Source organism: Pempheris klunzingeri, chromosome 4, assembly GCF_042242105.1.
Source record: "Pempheris klunzingeri isolate RE-2024b chromosome 4, fPemKlu1.hap1, whole genome shotgun sequence".
NCBI classification, from domain to species: Eukaryota; Metazoa; Chordata; class Actinopteri; order Acropomatiformes; family Pempheridae; genus Pempheris; species Pempheris klunzingeri.
In genome coordinates, this window is record NC_092015.1 from 16,820,923 (window position 1) to 16,843,072 (window position 22,150).

Here is a 22,150-nt window from a genome sequence, read left to right on the forward strand (position 1 = left end):
AGTGGACTCGCTAATGCCGTTCCTATGCACATACACATACATCAACTTTGTTTACTCCCTGGTAATTGTTAGCAAATATGAGATGCCTTTACTCTCCCCAGTTTTCTTTCCTCCCTCCTCCTTGCCTCTCTGCTTCTCTGTCCAGCTCTTCCCTTCTGTCTTCATCTGCAGTCCAGGCAGCCCTCCATCCCTTGTCTTGTCTTCATTATTAGTCCCTCTGTTAGCTGGTTCCCGCTCACCCTTCCCCGACCTCGCTGTCTCATTGCATCCCTCCCTGGATTGCTTTCTTTCCACATGTGTACATGCTCTGCATTCCCCCCGTCTTCCGTAATGCCAATCTGCCCTTGCTCCTCTCTGGTTTTTACTCTCCCATCTCTCTCTCTCTCCCCATTTTCTCTTTCAGGTGAGCTCTACGACCTTGATGCAGCCTCTCTCCAGCTCAAAGTCATCAATTATGTAAGTGGCTGAGATCACTCATACGCTCCCACACACGCGCACACACACACGCACACACACGCACACACGCACACACACACACACACACAGTTGAAGACTGTTACAGAACATGCAAAACATTGAACCCTTCCCTTCGTACCGTCTTCCTGTCATTATCTATATACAAGCTTATCACTTGCTTATTTCACCAGTCTCCCCATTTACTGTACATGATAGACTCTCTGTAAAAAGGAGGGAAGCAGGAGTAGAGGCGTAAAGATTGATTGCAATGAAGGAAGAGCCGCAGGTGAGAGGAGAGAGAAAGATGCTACAGTATGTGCAAAAACCTGACAACAAACCATTTAAATGCATGGAATTATTCACAGATGGCGAAAACAGGAGATAGTGAGGGATAAAGCAAGAGAGAGGAGAGAGATGTGAAGGTTATATTGCATCAAAGGGGCAGAGTCTCAGTCCATGAGAGCTTCAGAGACGCCTAATGGATGTATGCACATACTTTTCTTCTTTTTTCGTACTGCTTGAGCATGAAGGAATTGTTTTGAATTTTTTATACTGGGTTTTGGTAAAGCACACAGTCAGGTCTTTGTCTGTCTCCACATCAAAAGTCAAGAACTTTACATTCATTGGTTCCACTGTCTCAGCTGTGAGGTTTTGCTGCTTTTCTTTCTATTGTGTGACATCAAAATGAATAACTTTGGGTTTTGGTCAAAATCAGCTATTTGAAAATGTATTTTTGATCTTGGGCATTTTTCTAAAATTTTAACTGCTTAATTGACTCAACTAGGAAATAATTAGCAGATGAGTCAATTGTGAAAATAATCATCAGTTGTAGCCCTAATGTTCTTTATGTCAAGGAAATCTGTTTTTGCAGGCATTTGAAATATATTTCATCTCCAGCTGATTATTACAAGGGATTGATTGGCCGATTAAACAACAGACAGGACTGTTTATCTAATTGATGATATTAAAACATACGAGCTGAAGCACTCAATAGTTGTGGATTGGTTTAGGTTATTGCTTTATCACAGGTACTCTGGTCCATAATATGCAGCTCAGTGTCACTCAGTCTCACTTCATTTACTCTTATGTTTTCTGTCAACATCCAAAGAGGACCTCATTTACTTTTAACTGCAGAGATCAATGTCCTCAGAAACCATAAATACCTTTCAGGTGCAGGGGGACACGGTTACAATTTGCTCCTTTTAAAAAAAATCTGGGTATTTCTCTGTCAAATCTAAACAGTTATCACCTACCTGACCCTCCCTGTACCTGTGCTGCCTTTACAATGCAGGACTCAGTCCATGGTTTCAACAGTGCCGCCTGCATGGAAAACCTGAATTTGTAGTATTTTTCCTGCGTCTGAAAAAGGGGAGAGGGAGAATTTGTGGTGGTGCAAAAGGCTGCAGGGGTTTTAAGATGTATTTTGAATCCGACATGATTTGTTTCGCCTGTTTATTGTTACAGTTGTAAAAAGGGTTGATGGGAGGAGGAGGAGAGGAGGGAGGAAACGGAGCGGGAGATTGTTGCTTCTGAAGAATTGTCAGTTTGGTGGGGAGTGCTCGGGGCGGCTCTTATGGGATTAACAGTATTTGGGAAAAGGGGGTGGAGGGGCTTATTATTATGTGTAGGCGCAGGAACATGCTTTACGTGTGTGTGTATTTTTATGCTGTGTGTGTATGTGAACTCGTGTGTGCATGTTTAGAGCTCATGTGTGTGACTGGGGGGGGAGGCGAGTGTGTTGGCAGTGGTTGGTGTTTATCCCTGTCCTGCTTGTTCTCTATCCAGCTCTGTGGATTACAGAGAAGAATGTCTGCTCTCATATGAATGTGTGTGTGCATGTGTGTGCATGTAAACGTGCGATCATGTATGACTGTTCACCTACATTATTTGGTGCATCATGCGCACAGGTGTGTGTGTGTGTGTGTGTGTGTGTGAGTGTGTGTGTGTGTGTGTGTGTGCTCCCGCCTTGGAGTGAATTTCAGGCTGTGAATGTGAATGAATTGGTTGTTTTTTTTCATCACAGATAGCAGTAGAAAATTGGTTGCTACTCTGCAGATTTTACAGAGCACAGTGCCAGAGAGGACGAATGCATATACAGTCCTTTATTTGTACACTTATATTTGTTTTTGTCTTGTGTATGTAGGGATTTTAATCATTTGCGTTCAAAGAAAAAACTCAATCTGGTGCTAAAACAACAGCAGGCTAATGTATTTTATCTTATATGGAAGATATGAATATTTTAAAATCCAGTTGAATCAATCCTCTCACCTTTATTTTGTTAGTGTAATAACAGATATTAATATGTGAGATATTTAATTTTTCATTTTTTTCAACATGTATCACCTCAGTACATCTTTACTCACAAGTTGATGCTACTGCAAGACAGTGAAGATAATATTGTATTCTTGCCACACCCTCGCTCCAGTCATTTTCCATTGTCCACTGATTTCTCATCTTATCTTCACACTTACGACTACGCTCCAAGGAATCGTAAATTGAGGCTGTAAAAACAATGTGACCCAGTCTGATGAGGACAGGCTCTTGTGATTATATATCAAGACTCATATTGTGTCTGTGTGTTCCTTCAGCTGCAGCAGCAGACTCACTCGCAGTGTTGTTGTTTGCTACTGGTGTCCGAGGACAACCACCAGCTGTTCTGCCAGGTATGCACACACACACATACACATGCACACACATGCACACACATGCACACACACGCACACACAGACACACACAAACACACAGATATTCTCTCTGAATCTTTACCGCTCTTATACACATTTGTTTTTATAATCTCTATTTGAAAAGCCAGTCAAAAAAATATGTGTCAATTTCTCATACAAGTTCCCTTCATCACACATACACATCCACCAATGACATCCACCCATGAATAACCGGAGACCTTTGACCTCTGTGACCTTTAGGTAGTTGGAGACAAACTCCTGGAGGAGGAGATCAGCTTCCCGGTGAGGCCAATAAACCCAATAATTTATTCATACAGATATTCATGGATTTATTCTGTCGTTATTTACAATTACTAGGCTGTTTGTGTTCTCTCAGGCACATCCATCCTCATCCATTTATTTCTTATTTGTTTTATGGTGCCTTCATTCAGCCACTCAGTCTTTCAATCACTTGTGTTTCTTACACTGGGGTCCGTATGGTGGTACACTAAGATGTAATCAGGGAGGTTTATTGCAATTTTTAACGAGTATACCTCTAATGCAAGTGTTGCAACCCCGTGTGTAGGTTTCTCTGACTGACGCCATAGAATAAACCTCCCACGTGTAATCTTTTATAATCCCCAGCAGGGGTGACAATTAAGAAATTTGGTAATCACGTCCGATGAGTCGCTTTAGGTCTCCTGCCTCTGCTTGTGGTGCAGACGTAGCATTAACAGGCTTTCCATTATAGCGCAAATATACTGTGTACCTCAGGTTAAATGGTGTGTGAAATCTGGATAGTAGCTGGTGTAAAGAGATATTTGGACACATTAGGACACATCCTATTTGTGCCAGTTTAACAAGGGAGGTAACTGGGGACATTGCTCAGAATAAACAACCTTTATTCATTCACTGCTCCTAAAGGAATCTCAAGGTCTCTTTCAACAAATTTGTTTTCTTCCTGTCTCTTGCCCTTATTACACCGCTTTTCTTTACCTCCCTGCATTTTGGCTCAGCTGATGTTTGGACGCTTTGGTCAGGTGGTCGAGAAGAAGAAATCAATAACTCTTCAGGACATAAGTGCTGTAAGGAGATGTTTTCTTTCTTATGTATCTATTCATCCATCAACAGTATTGATCTACACTACTCACAAAAAGTTAGGGATATTCGACTTTCAGGTGAAATATATGGAAAATGTAAAAAGTGAATGCTACAGTGATATTATATCATGAAAGTAGGGCATTTAAGTAGAAGCATGCAATGGTAATTTCTTCATCTTAAACAATTTATTGAAAGAAAATCTAACAACAGTGGTAGGTATACCACAACAAAAAATTTTCAGTGCCTCAATAAATTGGGATGTGGTCAAAGGACGTCCACTCCTCTCCTTTCTGTGACTCTTCCAGTCTCTGTATCACTGTTACAACCTCTTGATGACACTGCTGATCGACTGTTAGGTGTCGTCTTGGTCTCATGATGTCAGAATATGAACAGGATGATGAGGAGGACTGTTTAAATACCAATTCTAACTGAAGCAGGAAATGTATTGGTGGATTCATGGATCAAACCTGTTGTGAATGTTGCTGTTAAGCTTCTTGTTAGAGAACAGCAACTTGTGCAAAAAGTACTGAAACACTGAACAGTTGGACATGTGCATTCAAAAGTTTAGAGAAGGTCACATTAAGTTCACCTGGAAAATTTAGAATGCATTTTAGGTTCATCCTGAAATTTCACCTGAAAGCCAAATATCCCTAACTTTTTGTGAGTAGTGTATCTGTCTATGTTTATACTAAACTGATTTTTCTGCCTCTCTGCCTCACAGGAGGAGCGTCGGCAGCTGTCCAGCATGTTGGGCTGTGAGATCTCCTCCATGCTCTGTGTACCAGTGGTCAGCAGAGCCACCGGCCAGGTGGTGGCGCTAGCGTGCGCCTTCAACAAGCAGGGTGGGCAGAGGTGTGTATGTGACAGACTGTTTCTTTCTGGTTGTTTTGCTGTTCCCCCACCTCTTGTAAATCAGATCACGCTGAACTATGTCATGCAGAGTTCTTACGACATTTTTAAACCTCTTAGCTGAACTTGCTGAAGTGGCGGTCTGAAAATCATTTTGCTTTTCCTAATTCCTGAGGTGTTGAGTCCTGGTAGATACAAAGATCTTACAGTGACCGTAATGTTGGGATGGGTAGCCTGATTCTGAAATCTGGCAACTAATCAGCAGAAGGTGCTGCATGCTCTCTTGTGAATGAACCATCCCTTTGGAGACTGCGTCAAAACGCCCGGCCCGTGTTTGTGTGTGTTTGTGTGTGTGTGTGCGTGCACGAGTATGTGAATCTGATGATCCTGAGTGAGGTCATGAGTCTAACAGCAAATGACTTGGCTGCCTGGTTTGGCACCATGTCTTGGCATGTATTTGTGTGCGTGCGTGCGTGTTTGTGTGTATGTCTGTGTATCTGTGTGTCTGTGTGAGACCAGCCAGGAGCAATGATGTGATCACCTGAATTTAAAAACACACGGTGTGCCAGAGTGTCAGAGTGTGCTGCTTCAATTTCTAATGTGTTTCTAGAATTTCCCCTCCTGAATTCAACTCCTCAATTTCCCCAAAGGGATGAATAAAGTATCTATCTGTGTCTATCTATCTATTTCAGTCACCTTGTCAAGCAGCATATGTCTCTCCTTACTGCATATCAAAGTGCTGGGAGATTAGTGTATTTTATGTATTTTTTTTCCCTAAACACACTTCATACACGCCGTTCACACACGTGCTTGCACTCACATACAATCCCTCTCCTTTGCGTGCTCTCTCTCTCTCTGAAGACTTAGATGGATGAGAAGGGATCATGTCCTATAATTTCTCCCTTTGCCAGTGGCACTGATGACAGAGCTGGCATCTCATTACCATAGTAACAGAAACAGGATTATGGTCACAACTGTGCATAAAATGTGATAAATCTATCCTTTGCTCCAAGCACAGTCTTTTAGATTTTAGTAGGGGCATATATCTTAAAGACACATCCCCTCATCATATAGACTGCATATTCATATGCAGAGTTTGTTGGAACTTCTCCCCCTGCCTGCCCTCCTGAAAGTATAATTTAGCCTCATACCCTAGGACACAGGTGCATGAAAACATAATGTGACACCAGTAACAGGTCCATAACTCAGTTTTGGTGCTCGCAGATAAGAAAGCTGCACATAAACCATCACAAATATAATTTAATCTTGTTTTATGCACAGAGCAGGCTGAGGATGCACAGTGTGGCTTTGGTAGAAGAATAAGCAGAGACATACTGAGGATGATGTGTACAGCACAAATGGTCTCATGACAAACCTCCACTTTAAGCAGCACTGTTAAAACTGTCAGGATCTTAAGGAAACATAAGACAAGAAAGGATGAGGTTTTATGATGGCAGGCATGGCAGCTGGCTGCTGGATTTATTTCTCAAGGACTGGCAGGGTCTCATATTGTTTGTGCAGATGAGGAAGTGCAACCAACCACATGGCAGTGCCTCCTAGGACCAAACAGGGTGTGCCCATTCCTCATTCATTCCACATAAATATCAGGTCCTTTGTGGAAAGGGTTGTGTGCTTTCTCACTGTGTGTATCTGACTTCTGGTCTTTGGAAACTGACTCCCGCTTGGTTTCATTCAAGCTGCAGAAATAGGGACAATTTTCTTTTGTGACTGCAGACAACTAACACAGAAAACTATTCCCCAGCCTGACTTACAAGACTGAAGGCAATTGTTCTGTGTGACTTTCCTGAATGTCAGTCACAACGGATTTGTAACTTGTGGGAGAGTGAACTTAACTGCCCTTAAACTGAGTATCCCAGGCCTTCTCTGAGCTCTGTGGAAATTCTGTCGTCTCTGCTAGGATTCCTGGGACCCTAAACTCAGGGCAGTAAAGCTGGAGGCTACATTCTGCTACCAACATCAACACAATAACGTGCCACTGCCCTCTATAGGAAAAGAGGGGTAACTGCAGGCAATTAATAGCATCTCTGTGGTCAAAGCAGATAATTTCATTCATCAGTCTTCATTTACCTGCTTAATGCTGTCAACCTCCCACATCATTTAATTTTAAAGGAGACTGACAGTCCCATTCACCACCTGCAGGAAACCAGAGTTCAGTTCTGTTTTAAGATGGTTAAACATATTAAAGTAACTTCTCCTGCATTCATTCTTACACTGTTGGAAATGATTCCATCTTTTTTTTAGTTAACAATTAAGCATCTTGCTTTTTGGGGCTACAACACTGATGTGTAATTTTGACAGCTTTATATACTATTGGGTAGTCTAATCCATAAAAAATGCATAATTCATAAAATGATCATATTTCATGTAGCAATCTTGAACTGAAAATCAATTAGTAACTATAGTTGTCAGATAAATGTAATAGGAAAAACCATTACCTTTGAATCATGAAATGGAAATAAATAAACAATGTAAACATACCGTAATATTGTAAATTCACAAGTCCTTACAGCCCAAGATCATGTTTTGTTTTTTCTGATCAAAGATATTTGGTTTTAAATGATTTAAAATAGATAAAGCTGCAAATAAATCCTCATTAAATGAGAAACAGGAACTGAGAATGATTGGAATTTTCACTCACTTCACTTATTAATATACTATCAAAATAGTAGCATATTAATTTTGTGATTATGTAATAGTAGCAACACAAGACCACACAACATAGGTAGAAATATAAATATCTCATGTTTGGTTGTAACAGTGCAAACATCCCACAATAGCCTATTAACTGTGTGTGTGTGTGTGTGTGTGTGTGTGTGTGTGTGTGTGTGTGTGTGTGTGTGTGTGTGTGTGTGTCCTTCCCCACTGCAGACACACAGAGGCAGATGAGCATGCAATCCAGCACTGTTTCTGCTACACTTCAACGGTCCTCACTTCAACTTTGGCCTTTCAGAAGGAGCAGAAACTTAAAGTGGAGTGCCAGGTACTGCACTTGCCCACACACACACACGCTCGCACTCACACACTCCGTACGCATACATAAATAAGCATGAAGCTGCCTTTTAAATAGCTTTTCGTGCCCACTGTTTCTCCACACAGGCACTCTTACAAGTGGCCAAGAATCTCTTCACACATTTGGGTAAGTCCCCCCCCCGGTCTGTGTCTGTCTGTCTCTGTGAGGAAAGAACATTGTGGGACAATTTACGTTAATGGCCAATATTTAAGTGATCACCCAGTGAAACAAATGCCGCACGTAATTGAATGAGATATTTCCGACCTTAAAGGTGATTACACCCAGGATCATAACCATAAAATCAAAAGGGCATTAAAAATGATGGCTCCACCTCTCTGCACTATAATTACACTGAGGCATTTAGATTATTATCTAACAGCAAGCACCAACAGTAGAATAAGTCATTGATGATTCATCATGATAGTGGGTGCAAAAAATTGATCCAGTGGTAGAGCAAACTGTCTCTCTGTGAACCAAACCATCGATTACAAAAGCTCTTGCCAACGTGCACTGCACATTTGTTTAATTTCCTCTGTTTTTCCTTTTGTTCTCTCTCTCTCTCTCTCTCTCTCCCTCTCCCTCTCTCTCTCCCTCTCTCCCTCTCTCCCTCTCTCTCTCCCTCTGTCAGATGATGTGTCGGTGCTGTTACAGGAAATTATAGTGGAGGCCAGGAACCTCAGTGATGCAGAGATGTAAGCCCTCTGATTCATCTTCAAAGAAGTGTTTAAATGTGTATGCCAAAGTGTGTGTGTGTGTGTGTGTGTGCGTGTGTGCACGTAGTGTCGTGTAGTGTAAATGTCTTTATCTCCATTTTAAAAGGCTATCTTGGCAATTTGCTCTTAACTGACTGCCGCATTTAATTAAAGGTACAAAACGACCTGAGATGAAATGAGATAAAACACTCTCATTTTCTCTGCATTCGCTCTGTTCTCTAGTAGCTCAGCTATCTGACTCTGCCTCTCGATGCTTCTCTAGCTGTTCAGTGTTCCTGCTGGATCGTGTCAGTCATGAGTTGGTGGCTAAGGTGTTCGACGGGGGCGTGGTCAGTGACGAGGAGGTACAGCACACACACAAACACAAGCAGGCGCACACATTTAATCTGTACCCACTGATTGTTTTCCACAATATGTTGATGTATCTTGTGTCTCCCCCGTGACCTTTTTGGGGGGGTGTATATTGCATGCCTTCAGCAGAGAGCTGACAGTAGCAGTAGAGACAGACAGGAAATAATGGGAGAGAGAATTAGGGAATGACACGCAACAAAGGTCCCCATCCAGACAAGAAAGTAGGACGTTGCAATTACATCGTAATTCAGACAGCACTTGAAACCCCTGAGGCGGCCCCTTGTTGGGGACCAGGATGCACGTCATTTGTTATGGCCCTACGTTTTCTGTCTGACTCCACCGAAATAATGATAATATCTCATGATGACATAAGTAACGTGTGTGTGTGTGTGTATGCGTGTGCGTGTGTGTGTGCGCGTGCATGTGAGTGCAGAAGGAGTTTCGTATTCCAGCAGATCAAGGTATTGCAGGTCACGTGGCGACCACCGGTCAGATCTTAAACATCAAGGACGCCTACTCCCATCCTCTCTTCTACCGCGGTGTGGATGACAGCACCGGCTTCAGGACTCGCAACATTCTCTGCTTCCCCATCAAAGATGAGAACAATGGTATCAGCAATAACTCATTTTCCCAGTTGCCCCTGTAGACTCCAATAATGCACTAATAATGCTACTAATATAGTAATATCATTACATTATTCAGATTTAGGTTCATGAAACTATTGGTGGACGCTCCGCAGTAGCACAAACCCATTTTTCCAAAAACAAAGCTACATTTCCACACAGGTGCTCTCTCAGAATAGCACAAAGAGTCGCTACGTCACGTCCTCTCCTCCTACATGTTCAAGTGCGTGAAGTGCATTTTGGAGGGGAAACCATCCTCGGTGTGTTCCGCACTTAGAAATTACAAAAAACTCTGAAAGACTTTAATGGTGCTCCTTATGTCTTGCTGTATCTAAGCAGAGAAACACAGAAGATTCTGGGTGATTTATCTCCGTATAGAAAACTGTCTGAAGCTCAGATTAAGAGTTTCAGTTCACATCTTTTTATGTGCAATTGGGTTTACCTCCAGTGTGAAATTAATTGGAGTTAGCAGACCTATTTGACTCGACGTCTGTTCTGCACCTCTGGCTGCCGCATTATGTGCCTCATTTTCTCGTCCTTGACTCTGATCTCACCACTCTGCAATTTTCTTCATCAACTTTCTCTCCCTCCATCCATCTCTGTACTCCTTTCCTTCCTCAACTCACTGCCTCCCTCAATGTCTCACCTTTCTTGTCTCATTCTCTCCTCCTTCGCTTCTGTCCACCTCCTCTGTCTTTAAATCCTCCTTCTTCCAGAGGTGATCGGGGTGGCGGAGTTGGTGAATAAAATGAACGGGCCGTGGTTCAACCGTTTCGATGAGGACCTCGCCACAGCTTTCTCCATCTACTGTGGTATCAGCATCGCCCATGTAAGGCTCACTGAAAGAACGACTCTCCGTAACCTTTAAATACCTTCAATATGTTGAATGGCCACAGGCGGCTCATCAGGGACAAGGTTTTAAACTGTAATTACAAATGTAATTATACAATCACTAGATTAACATTATCAGTTGCAAATTAACTAACAACTTAAAATCTCACTTTACACTTGGTCATTGTTGTCTCTGTTTACAGCAATGAAGAAATGTGAAACATTAAAAGGCAATAAATGCCGCATCTGTTAAGCTACACATTCATCTTCATGCACACTGGCTTATCATAAATCTCTAGGTTGCTGACTTCAAACATACCACAAAAAATGAATGTAATGTATGATAACATGATTACAGTGTATCAATCACTAGGATTTTCTTACACCTTAAAACAGTTTATGCTGCTGAAGGGATCAATCCTGTCTCGCAAAGTGGGCTCCGTTCAGTAGGAGAAAAATGCTCAGTGAAGGCAGAGTCGAGCAAAATCTCGAGGGAGATTTAAATAGATTCAATCTGTGATGGAACTGAGTGGCTTTTATGGTGCAGCTCACAGGCATTGTATGACTGCTGCAAACCCATTAACACACATTCAGCTACACCAGTGTATGTAGCTCATGCGGACGATGGTGAAGACAATGGTGTTTGTAAGAATAATAAAGATCAGAGGAAGACAGGGGGCTGCACTGTATTGTATTGTCATCACGCGCCGAGCTTTTGAGGATTGGTATTAGTTTTTATGTATGCAAATCAAATTAGAACCTTCAGCAACCCAATATTTATAATCTCAGAGCATATATTTGCTGTAAATCATTCATCTTTGTTGTCCCACTCCTCAGTATTGCAGCACCATTTCACATTTGATCAGAACATAGAGGAAATATGAAGATTAAAACTGATTTACTCTGTGTAAGTGGACTGATTTCTCCCGCCTCGAACATGCCCTCAGGCAGCCACACAATCGATTTGAATAATTTAAAGGATTTAAACATTAATTGAATTGACAACTGAGCGATGAGGTGTTTTAAATGATAATGCGTGTTTACAACTGTGTGTCATTAAGAGAGACATGAAGGAAGGAAGGAAGGAGGAAAGAAAGAAAGAACGACTCATACAGCTGATAGAGAAAATCGAAAAGTTCGGCTGTGATCATATTTTAGTCAGCATTTCACCTTCCTATTAAGAATCTCTTGTAGCGTCTGACCTTTGAATGACTGCAGGTACTCAATAGTTTATCAACAGACTATAAAGATATTTGATTGGAAAAATAATTGCCTCGTAGGCAGCTCATTAATCATTTAAGCGTGACTAAATGCATTATTTATCAATGCTCACTCTGTAGCATTTCCCTTATGTACTAAAATGTAAGCAGCATTCAGTTTGACTTATATCGTTTTGTACACTGGACATAAAGCCAGTGTCTAGTGTTCAGCCAGATGATGAAGTTTGTGGTGTGTACGCTCTTTCCAAGTCTTTTTATCAAACATTTTACTGAACTTTAAAATCAACCTCTTTGAATGCCTAAGAGCAAACATAGTTTCAGTCTATTTAATTATCTTTGCAAGTGATGTCAAAATAAAGAAAAAGAAAGGACTTCTTCGTTTCGCTGCTGCTGTTGCTGCAACTGTACATCATACTGAACCTAAACTGAACTGTTAATTTGTTATTCTGATGATGTAATGTGGTGTTTCTTTCCTCCAGTCTCTGCTCTACAAGAAAGTCCATGAAGCTCAGTTCAGGTCCCACCTGGCCAACGAAATGATGATGTACCACATGAAGGTAAAATCATATTTGCACGTCGCGCTCACTCTTGCGTGCGGACACATCGCACTCGCTGACACTGTCGATATCATTCGCTCAATATGATTCAGTATGTGTACGTTGTAGGTTTCAGAGGAGGAGGTGTCTAAGCTGCTGGTGAAGGGGATCGAACCTGTGAATCAGATCCATCCGTGCTACGCTGAGTTCACGTACACACCGCGCTCCCTCCCGGATGAAACCACACCCTTGGTAAGGAGCAGAGGTTAAGAAGCAGCAGAGAAAGAACAGGCAAAAGTGTAAATGTATCTGATCCTGTTGTGTGTGTGTCTGCAGTGCATCCTCAGCATGTTTGAAGACATGGGTTTCATCAACACATTCAAGATTGATCTGCACACTCTCGCCAGGTCTGACAACTCCATCAATTCATAAGCTGAATATAAGAGCCTGAGTGGATGAGTGTGTCCAATTCCTTCAAGTAGCCTGCGTTAATGAAATGATCTCTATTTTCTGATGTGTTTGACTTTTCCCTTTCCTTACATATTAAGTAAAGGATACTACCAACCTTTTTTTTGTCAAGATCAGTAGAATTGATCAGTAGTGTATAGAATAATTGGAGTATATGTTTAAAGTCAAAATTATTCTTGACTTGGGGATCTGTGAATAATTTCTGGTGCCACTTCATCAGCTTTGCAGCAGGGTTGTAATATGGTAACTGTTTAATTGATAGAACAAAACTGGTCCTCGGGTCATGATGGAATCGCTTAGTTACGTGTGCTGGATGTGTCACTAGTTGCATGCTGTGCTGTAGATGACAATTAAACTGCTGCTTTGGCGTCAGGTTCTGTCTGATGGTGAAGAAAGGCTACAGGGACCCTCCCTACCACAACTGGATGCACGCCTTCTCTGTCTCACACTTCTGCTACTTGCTCTACAAAAACCTAGGGCTGTCCAACTACCTCGAGTAAGTACAAAACACTCGGCTCCGCGATGCTTTACGTATTTAAACCTGTAAGGAATTGAATTGTAGCATTGTTCGTGTTACTAAAACTATCCCATTGGTGACGCCAGTAGCCAAAAGTTGCTGTTTTGATCCCTAACTCTCCTCTTTCTTCTCTTTTTTAGAGAAATAGAGATTCTAGCTCTCTTTGTCTCCTGCATGTGCCATGACCTGGACCACCGTGGCACCAACAATTCTTTCCAAGTGGCCTCAGTGAGAGCACAAATTATGTTCATGTTTTTGCTTTACTAGAGGGCTTACAGTACAATGGAGCATTAAGAAGAACACAAAGTGAAAAAAGGGACAATAACAACACAAAACCTCCCAAACACATAGAGAGGCCGACTGAAAATTGACTTGAAGCACATCAGTGAGAGGCAGGATCTGAGGGTCTCGTAGTGATATCAGAGTCTGTGTTTAGTGGTAGCTCCTCATCTAGTGAGGCAATAGAGCCAGTGTGATTAAAAGCGTGTTGCTCTGCTCTTCTTTAATCATGTACAACCCTGCAGCACCCAAAATGGCACACACAGCTACTGTGATTACGCCTTAAAGGTCAACGTTTTATTATTCTGCTTTCGACACAGAGATTCACATTAAAGCAGAAAGATACAGATAAAGAGAAGAATCATTTTTATTGAAGCATGTTTCATTAAAATCAATACAATGTGTACACATCGTGTTTCATTTCTGCGTCTGCTTCTATTTTCAGCAATCTGTGCTGGCTGCTCTCTACAGCTCAGAGGGCTCAGTGATGGAGGTAAACTCACAACCAGTTACATCTCATCACAGGGATGAGGGATTTGTGCCAGTACTGCATAGATAGATAGATAGATAGATAGATAGATCGATAGATAGATAGATAGATAGATAGATAGATAGATAGATAGATAGATAGATAGGTGGATAGGTGGATAGATAGATAGATAGATAGATAGATAGATAGATAGATAGATAGATAGATAGATAGATAGATAGATAGATAGATAGATAGATAGGTGGATAGGTGGATAGATAGATAGATAGATAGATAGATAGATAGATAGATAGATAGATAGATAGATGGATAGATGGATAGATGGATAGATAGATAGATAGATGGATAGATAGATAGATAGATAGATAGATGGATAGATGGATAGATGGATAGATAGATGGATGGATTAATGTCTTTGTCAATGTATAATAATTATTGAGGTCATAGTTAAAGGTGCTGTTGTTCTGGAGTACATTATATCCACCTGAGTACTAATACTAATTAATACTAATAAGTGTATTATACTATACACCTTGAAGAATTTAACTTAATAGACAAATAAAATAAATCTTTCATTCTTCTGTCCTTTCCTTGTTGATTAATTTCAGTAAGCCCGAGCTACTAATATTGTTTTGTGCTTCTACGACACCTAGTGGCCAAAATCATACTTTAATTCTTTGTTTCAGCGATGAGGCAATTGGAGGCCTGTAAATTGGCTTTGCTTATGGCACTGCAACATGACTCAACGTTCCTTTAGAAGCAGCATTTGCTCATTCGATTTCCCATCATGCTTTATTCACCATGACAGAGACATCATTTTGCCCAGGCCATCGCCATCCTGAACACCATTGGCTGCAACATCTTTGAGAAGTTCTCCAGGAAGGTAACATATAAAAGCTGACTTTCATTACAAATGTCTCTCACTTTTAAGTTCCATTAACTACGTCCTGCTGTCACTGTAGGTGTCAGCTAGTAAGCTGGAGTTATTTTCTGATGTGTGTTTTTAGGACTACCAGCGTGTGCTGGATTTGATCAGAGACATCATACTGGCTACAGACCTGGCTCACCACCTTCGCATTTTCAAAGACCTGCAGAAGATGGCTGATGGTACGTCTCAGTAGTTCAGTAATGCACAGCCACGTCTCTGCTTTTGCTTTGTACTCACAAACCTAAACAGCAAAGGGAGGCTTGGTTCATATGTTTAGTCCAGAGTGGTAACACACAAGCAGCAATTTTGTTTTTCATTAAATTCGATTTTCACCAGAGAAAACATACAACATGAGTCAATACAGAATACAGTACTGAACAGTAGAATTCACCATTTTTATCATGCTGTGATGAATGACAGAGAAAACCAGAGAGTTAGCATCCATTTTTTGGCTAAATAATCGCTGACTAATGTGCTCTCTCTTCTTGGCACCACATAAAGGGAAGTCTACATTTTTATTACATGATTTATTTTGCAGAGATCTGTCTTCAAACTTAAAGTATTAATCACGGACAGTCTTGGAAATCCTCTACTCTCTTTGGACTATTTACCCTTTTGAGGAGACAGTTGCTTACTGCGCTCTTATGTAATGTAATTGGCTGTAACCTCCTGACCACCGGTTTGTTACGCCTGAATGCAACCAATTATAAGTTATCCTGAGTGGATGTCTCCTCAGAGGAATCAGTTTTGTGCTGTTAAAGCAATTCAAGGACGCTGAACGCTTCTAAATGAATTAGCAACTGCCTGGCACCACAGAGGTTGTAACTTGTCAGTCATCAATGGAAATAGTCCAACCAAACACAGAATGGAGGTTGAGGATGCCATTGAAACATCATTTCTTCTTATTGAATACACAAAACATTGGTATCCTTCAATACATTGCACCTGAGTAACTTCAGTACAAGATACTAAAAGGCATTTATATCTAATCTTATATCTAATCCTCACAAAGCTGCCAATATACTGTAGGTGTGAAAATGAAGGTTAGATAGAGTCAATTTTTTTTGCATTTGTGTGTTTCAGGTGGATACAATCCAAAAAGCCGTACCCACCGCTCCCTGCTGCTGTGTCTGTTGATGACATCATGCGACCTGTCAGACCAAACCAAGGGCTGGAAAACCACACGCAAGATTGCTGTCAGTTCATAGTTTAAATCAATGGATGAACTGTTGTTACCACATTAGCAAATAGTTACAGTTACAATAAAACAATACATGAATCAGCATGCAGATATTTAGGTCATCGTGTGAATGTGTCTCAGTCTAATTACCCTTTTAAAATGAGCAGTTATTGATATTAATGGTTGGTAATTAATGCAGCACAAGTTGCAGATGTGTAGTAGTGGAATTAATTGTGGTAATTACAGTTGTCCAATACACTGCTCTGTCATTTAAAACAGTTTGTTGCAAGTCAAAGTAAAAACAAAAAGGTTTATGATAGGACTACATCATATCACAAACCTTTTTGTTAAAGGGCTGTAGTTTCAGACAGTTTATATTTTCCCTTTGTTAGTTGTAATATCAGCAGTGCATTCCCAATATTCAAATGACTATACAGTAAAACTGACCCATTTGTGGGACAATAAAGATTATGAGATGCTTAGCTGTACATTTGGAAACAACCTTTCAGTCTATATCCCATTATATTCTGTGGAACACCACTCCATTTTAGGATTATGTTTAATCTTGGTCTGGCCCCTTTTCAATACCAAACCCCTGACCCTTGTCCTAAATCCTACACCCTAAATCTCCCAACACCTACAGCAAATGCACCGTAATCCTTACTCCCAAACCTGAGAACACATTTCTCTTTAATTCAGGGCCTGGTCTCTGTTGGTACATTATTTTCTCACTGGACAGAAGATGCACAAGGATTAATGGGAAAAAAACAGCAATCACACCAAATACTGAAATGTAATAAAGCGGTCTGGCATTTTATCTTAGATTACAGCTTTGTTGTCATTCAGCGTAGTCCAATTACAGTAATATTTGCAAATATGACAAATTCTCTCCCAAAGCTATAAGCCCAGACTGGGAGAGACCAGGTTTGAATCAAATATGGTATCATGGTATTGTACGGTATTATTAGTAATAGTATTATTCCATCTAATATGTATTTGTGCTAGTTTTAAAAGTTAAATGTAAACTTGTATTTTAACATTCTGGATAATATTTTTGTTTTGTGTGACATAAGCGTCAATCAATGCCTCTATGAAAGTGAAACCATATGAATGTCTGTCCTCTGCGTGTCCACAGGAGCTGATTTATAAAGAGTTCTTCTCTCAAGGAGATCTGGTATGTGTCACTGTACACTGGCTGGTTAAATGGTGTGTGAAATGATTTAGCAAGTGGCTGAAGTGTGTGTCATTTTACACAATAGTGAGCTCATTACTCATGTCTGTCTGTACTGTGCGTGTGTGTGTGTGCACGTGTGTGTGTGTGTGTGTGTGTGTGTGTGTGTGCAGGAAAAAGCCATGGGGAACAGGCCCAGTGAGATGATGGACAGAGAGAAAGCGTACATCCCAGAACTACAGATAAGCTTCATGGAACATATCGCCATGCCCATTTACAAGTGCGTACGAAAAAACTCACATCCTTCCTATTCTGATTCGCTCTCACTGCTCTCATCATTTTCAGCCACCACAAGTGTCTGACTGACAGACTCACTGTACGCTACCTTACCAGCATTAAACAGCTGACAGACACGGTTAGCGACTTCCTGGTTAACATGGTGGAGCACTTAGCAGACAGACACTTCCCTCAGCAGTTGATGGAGAAAGTCAATATTAGACTTCACTGGACTTCAGAAACCCAACTCCAAATAAATGGTTATGCTGTGCAGTGTCTGCTGGATGTGTAGCAAAGCAACTGTTTTCTAGAATAGAATAGATAGACTTTATTGTCTGCCCCAGACGGTGACAGATCATCATATGAACTTTATAGGGTGACAGGTCAGTGTTAGGTTTTCAGCTTGTTGTGCTTCCCCCGAGTGGCCAAAAAATCAATGATTGCAAGTTTAATGAAATGAAATACTGTGATTATTTAGTTATATTGCATAACACTGTAGAAAATAAGATGCAATAAATGACAGTAAAATCAATGGAGTCAAAAGAATATGTAATTAAATTATCACTGTCACCTTTTTGTTTGAGACTGTAAAAAATGTGGTCACATTCTCCGGCTGGAACAATGGAGATCATCTAACGTGAAGTAATCACGCTTCACTTCATGAAGACGCACAATAACAAGCAGTTGCATATTATGTCTCTTCCCCCTCCTGTCCTGTGACCTTTCAGGCTGCTATCTGAACTGTTTCCTGGGGCCACTGAGCTGTACGAGAGAGTGGCAGCAAATCGGGAGCAGTGGACCAAAGTGTCACACAAGTTCACCATCCGTGGGTTGCCTAGCAACAACAGCCTAGACTTCCTGGACCAGGAATATGAACTGCTGCAGTCCCAGGGTGCTTTCGGGAGCGATGACCACTGCCTCAACGGTTGCCTTGACGATGCAGAAGGAGGGAGGGGTCAGTGACATCAGCGGGCGGCTGACGGTTTCTTGAAGTTTTCTGTGGTCCAATAAGAGGCTGAGGATACCTTTTTGGTGACCTAAGAGGGAGGGATCTCTCTGCTGGCTATCACTTAGATGCTTAGCACGCCATGCAGAATGGACAGGACAAAGTTTCAAACTAATTGAATCAGACAAGCGATTTGAAACGAGCGGATCCATCTGAGCCGGTTCAGTGATTAGATGCTACATGTTGCTTGTGTCTCCAGTACAGAAAAGCTGAGGGTGGTGACTTTATCTTTTTCAGCAGCTATACTGGAAAAATAACTTTTTACCACAAAAGTCATAAGTTCATTCATACAGTGCTTATCAAGATTGTAAAAACACAAACACACACACTGACAGATATATGTACGTGCACATACCGTTTGGACACACAACAGAGAAAAAAACAATTCATTCTTATGGAAAAAGACTACTTCGACATGTAACAGTGAGATAAAGTGCTATACTTCCTGTAAAATGTTTCATAATAGCTTATGTTGATTTAAACAGCTCAGCTTTGTTCACACACAAGCAGCTGCCACAGTCCCTCACCTGATGCTTATGAATGCATGCTGTATGGACACCTCATGTATTATTCCTTTTATCTTCGTCACTGTTGATTTCTCCATTGCAAAAAAAAAAAAGAATCCATTTTTATACCATCAGAACAGATTTTTATATTCAGCTTGTCAAAATATGTTTCATTAATTTGTTACAATGAAGTTCTACAGGGGAGATTTAGTTCATTCCCTTACACAGCATTACAACCCTCATCCTCACATCACTATCATTGTGGGGAGGTTTATGGGACAATTTGACAATCACTGATCAAGGACAGAGTCACAGATCCCTGGCCACAACACCCCACTCCATGCATAAAACATTGAAAACACACACCCTCCGCATATTAACTGCATGTCACTCCATCAAGATTGCATCTACTCCTCAAAAAAAGGCCTCTCATGACCTAAAACACACCTGCAATTTATTTTTCTCAGCCATCCTTCCCACTCCCTCTCTCACTTCCTTCTACTTTTTAGTTTACCGATTTCCTGGTAAACCAATTTAGATAGAGAGCAACCGAAGCCCTTTAAAAGATCCATCTCATCTGTTAGTGTAAATGTGCCAGAGTAGAGCGTGTTATATGGAGTGTGTCATTGAGTGTGTCATATGGATCTGCCTTATTGCGCATCTTTGCTGCCTTTCTTAGAGCTTTTAATATATGAACATTGAAATAAAGATCTGTTTAGTATGTATGTTGTATATTTGTTATAGACATAGTTTGAGTATCAGTGTGTTGACTGAATGATCATCATGCTTAGAAGATGTATATTTGTGAAATACCTGTGTGAAGACCTCAGATGTCATTTCACTTCTTTCTATTTGAAGTTGTGTATACAACCACCAGTGGATATTAGGCAGACACAACAGCATTTTTCAGTTTTTCAGTTCTCAGTGCACTCAAAAAAAAAGTATTTTAAAGAAGGAACTAGAGATGTAGCCATCACAGAAATGACTCTTTCATCAACAGTTCACTATTGCTGCATCCCAAAGGAAATGTTTGGAAAATTAGATTTAAGTTCTCAGATTGTGCCTCGTGTAAAAAAAAAAAAAAAAAAAAAAAAGGACATTTTTTGGGGCCCATGGGGTTTTGTGTTTCAATATGCCATATTCACTTTTACCTTATGATGTTTAAAGAAGGAAATGCTGCAGAGTTAATGTAAGATAACCATAGAATAGTTACACAAAGAGAAACGTCTGCTACGCCTCTGTACTGTGTGTGGGCTGTGTGCGGATGGGTGAGAGTGAGTGAGCCGATGAGTGTATGGACAAGTGGGTGTGTAGATATGAGAGAGAGAGAGAGAGAGAGAAAGGGGGATGGAGGTAGTTAGTTTGAGGTCAAGAAAGAAATCTTCTGTATAACCAGTTCTTTCAAAGCTGGCGTGGATTTGGATGATGCATCCCTGATTATGTCAGTGAAGGTAGATGAAAGCAAAAAATATTGCAATCAGTGGATGTAAATATGTATTTTTTCTTTGGAAGGGCCTCACCAGGGCACATAAGGGAGGAAAGTTAGTTAGTTAGCAAAGTGGTTAGATGTGTGTGTTATACCTACATAGGGATATGCATTAGTGCGATTGGATGAAATCTTTTGATCTGCCTTGGTGTGCTTCATGGACTCAATATTTTTTACAATACATTTCTTAAAGGGCATACAGCCGTGTTTGTGGAGGAGCCACTCTCTCTCTCTCTCTCTCTCTCTCTCTCTCTCTCTCTCTCTCTCTCTGTCTAAAGCTCTGTCTCTTGAGTGTGGGTTTTTCATTTCTAATATTTTTAAATCACTGTTTCATACATACCTGCCTTTTTCATGTGCAATATGAAGTGTCTGCCTCTGTGACGTTGCATAGATTCCTATGTAAATACCTATGCCTATTGTTAAATTATTACTTTAGTCCTGAGTACCCAAAGGCATTTAAGTCTTAGATCATGATGTTTCCACAGAAAAAAAAAATCAAATGCCTGTGACAGTTTTTAAATGCTTTTGAGAGTCCAGACCTAGAACAGTTTTCTACACTGAGTGTGTATCTGTCCCTTCATGTTTGTTTTAGAGCATCAGGGCTAAATGTGCCAAGCAAACATTGTCTATTTCCTGGTCAAGCTGCAAAGTGAAAAACAGGCATACCTTCAATTATTTTTTTTGTTCTCTGATGTTGGAGTGAAGTCAAGGGTTGTGTTCATAAAAAGCTTTTCTGATACATCGTGCGGCTCATCCAGGAGGTGTGAACCCACTCTATTTCCCATCATCACAGAGCAGCAGGACTCTAACCTGTGATGTATTGTCATTGTAATGATCACCTGTGACATAATTGTTAAAAGTGGCAAAAATATAATTGCTGTAAATATCAAAGTTTTAAAAGAAAATGTTACTTGATTGTCTGTCATTATTACAATGGGAAGTATTTCAATTCTGTAATGTATTTAAAGTGGCTGCATCCTGTTCTCTTTTTTTATTTCATGCCATTTTTGAACAATCCCAAGGTTAGACTTTTAGAAAGAGGGGATGAAAGAAAACTATATGTGTATTTAGGATATACATGTGATATTCTACCACAAATAAGAACCCAAACTAATCTGAAATGTATACATGATGCTTATACTGAGGACTAAATCCAGTCATCTGTTAATTATTTGTTTTGTTGAGTTCTGAGTGCTGGTGGTCTTGTTCTTCTTCAGATGTAATGAACAAGGACTTTTTTGACAAGAAGACAAATGGATGAAATTTTGATTTTATTTTTTTTTTTCTTTCTTGGAATAAATCTGGTGAAAAGCTTCTTGGTTTCTGTCTCGAAAAGTGCACAAAACACTATATACTGTAGCTTCATCACACTCTGCAATATTACTTACACTATTTAAGTGTCCTTGTTTGCTGGGAACAGATCAGGTGACATTATGGCTCAGCGACACAGATTCAGTCATCACAGTGGC

At 40.6% G+C, this 22,150-nt stretch overlaps 2 protein-coding genes across 3 annotated transcripts in view; one reads left to right on the top strand and one right to left on the bottom strand.

Annotated features, from left to right (window-relative positions):
• The window catches only part of LOC139200581 (cGMP-dependent 3',5'-cyclic phosphodiesterase), a 138,114-nt gene extending 116,132 nt beyond the window's left edge, over positions 1 to 21,982 (top strand). For both annotated transcript variants that reach the window (XM_070829909.1, XM_070829910.1), the window contains exons 9-31: positions 404 to 456; positions 3,045 to 3,119; positions 3,381 to 3,422; positions 4,136 to 4,204; positions 4,942 to 5,072; positions 7,959 to 8,070; positions 8,187 to 8,226; positions 8,729 to 8,792; positions 9,076 to 9,157; positions 9,598 to 9,772; positions 10,504 to 10,616; positions 12,318 to 12,395; positions 12,504 to 12,626; positions 12,711 to 12,781; positions 13,216 to 13,338; positions 13,500 to 13,587; positions 14,084 to 14,131; positions 14,937 to 15,011; positions 15,136 to 15,235; positions 16,140 to 16,252; positions 17,372 to 17,410; positions 17,581 to 17,687; positions 18,412 to 21,982. In XM_070829909.1, the coding sequence (XP_070686010.1) occupies positions 404 to 456; positions 3,045 to 3,119; positions 3,381 to 3,422; positions 4,136 to 4,204; positions 4,942 to 5,072; positions 7,959 to 8,070; positions 8,187 to 8,226; positions 8,729 to 8,792; positions 9,076 to 9,157; positions 9,598 to 9,772; positions 10,504 to 10,616; positions 12,318 to 12,395; positions 12,504 to 12,626; positions 12,711 to 12,781; positions 13,216 to 13,338; positions 13,500 to 13,587; positions 14,084 to 14,131; positions 14,937 to 15,011; positions 15,136 to 15,235; positions 16,140 to 16,252; positions 17,372 to 17,410; positions 17,581 to 17,687; positions 18,412 to 18,646 (2,156 nt within the window). In that variant the 3' untranslated portion in view covers positions 18,647 to 21,982. The remainder of the gene's footprint in view (positions 1 to 403; positions 457 to 3,044; positions 3,120 to 3,380; positions 3,423 to 4,135; positions 4,205 to 4,941; positions 5,073 to 7,958; positions 8,071 to 8,186; positions 8,227 to 8,728; positions 8,793 to 9,075; positions 9,158 to 9,597; positions 9,773 to 10,503; positions 10,617 to 12,317; positions 12,396 to 12,503; positions 12,627 to 12,710; positions 12,782 to 13,215; positions 13,339 to 13,499; positions 13,588 to 14,083; positions 14,132 to 14,936; positions 15,012 to 15,135; positions 15,236 to 16,139; positions 16,253 to 17,371; positions 17,411 to 17,580; positions 17,688 to 18,411) is intronic.
• Positions 1 to 22,150, bottom strand: part of mmp28 (matrix metallopeptidase 28) — a 246,599-nt gene that overhangs the window by 177,854 nt on the left and 46,595 nt on the right. The window lies entirely within an intron of this gene.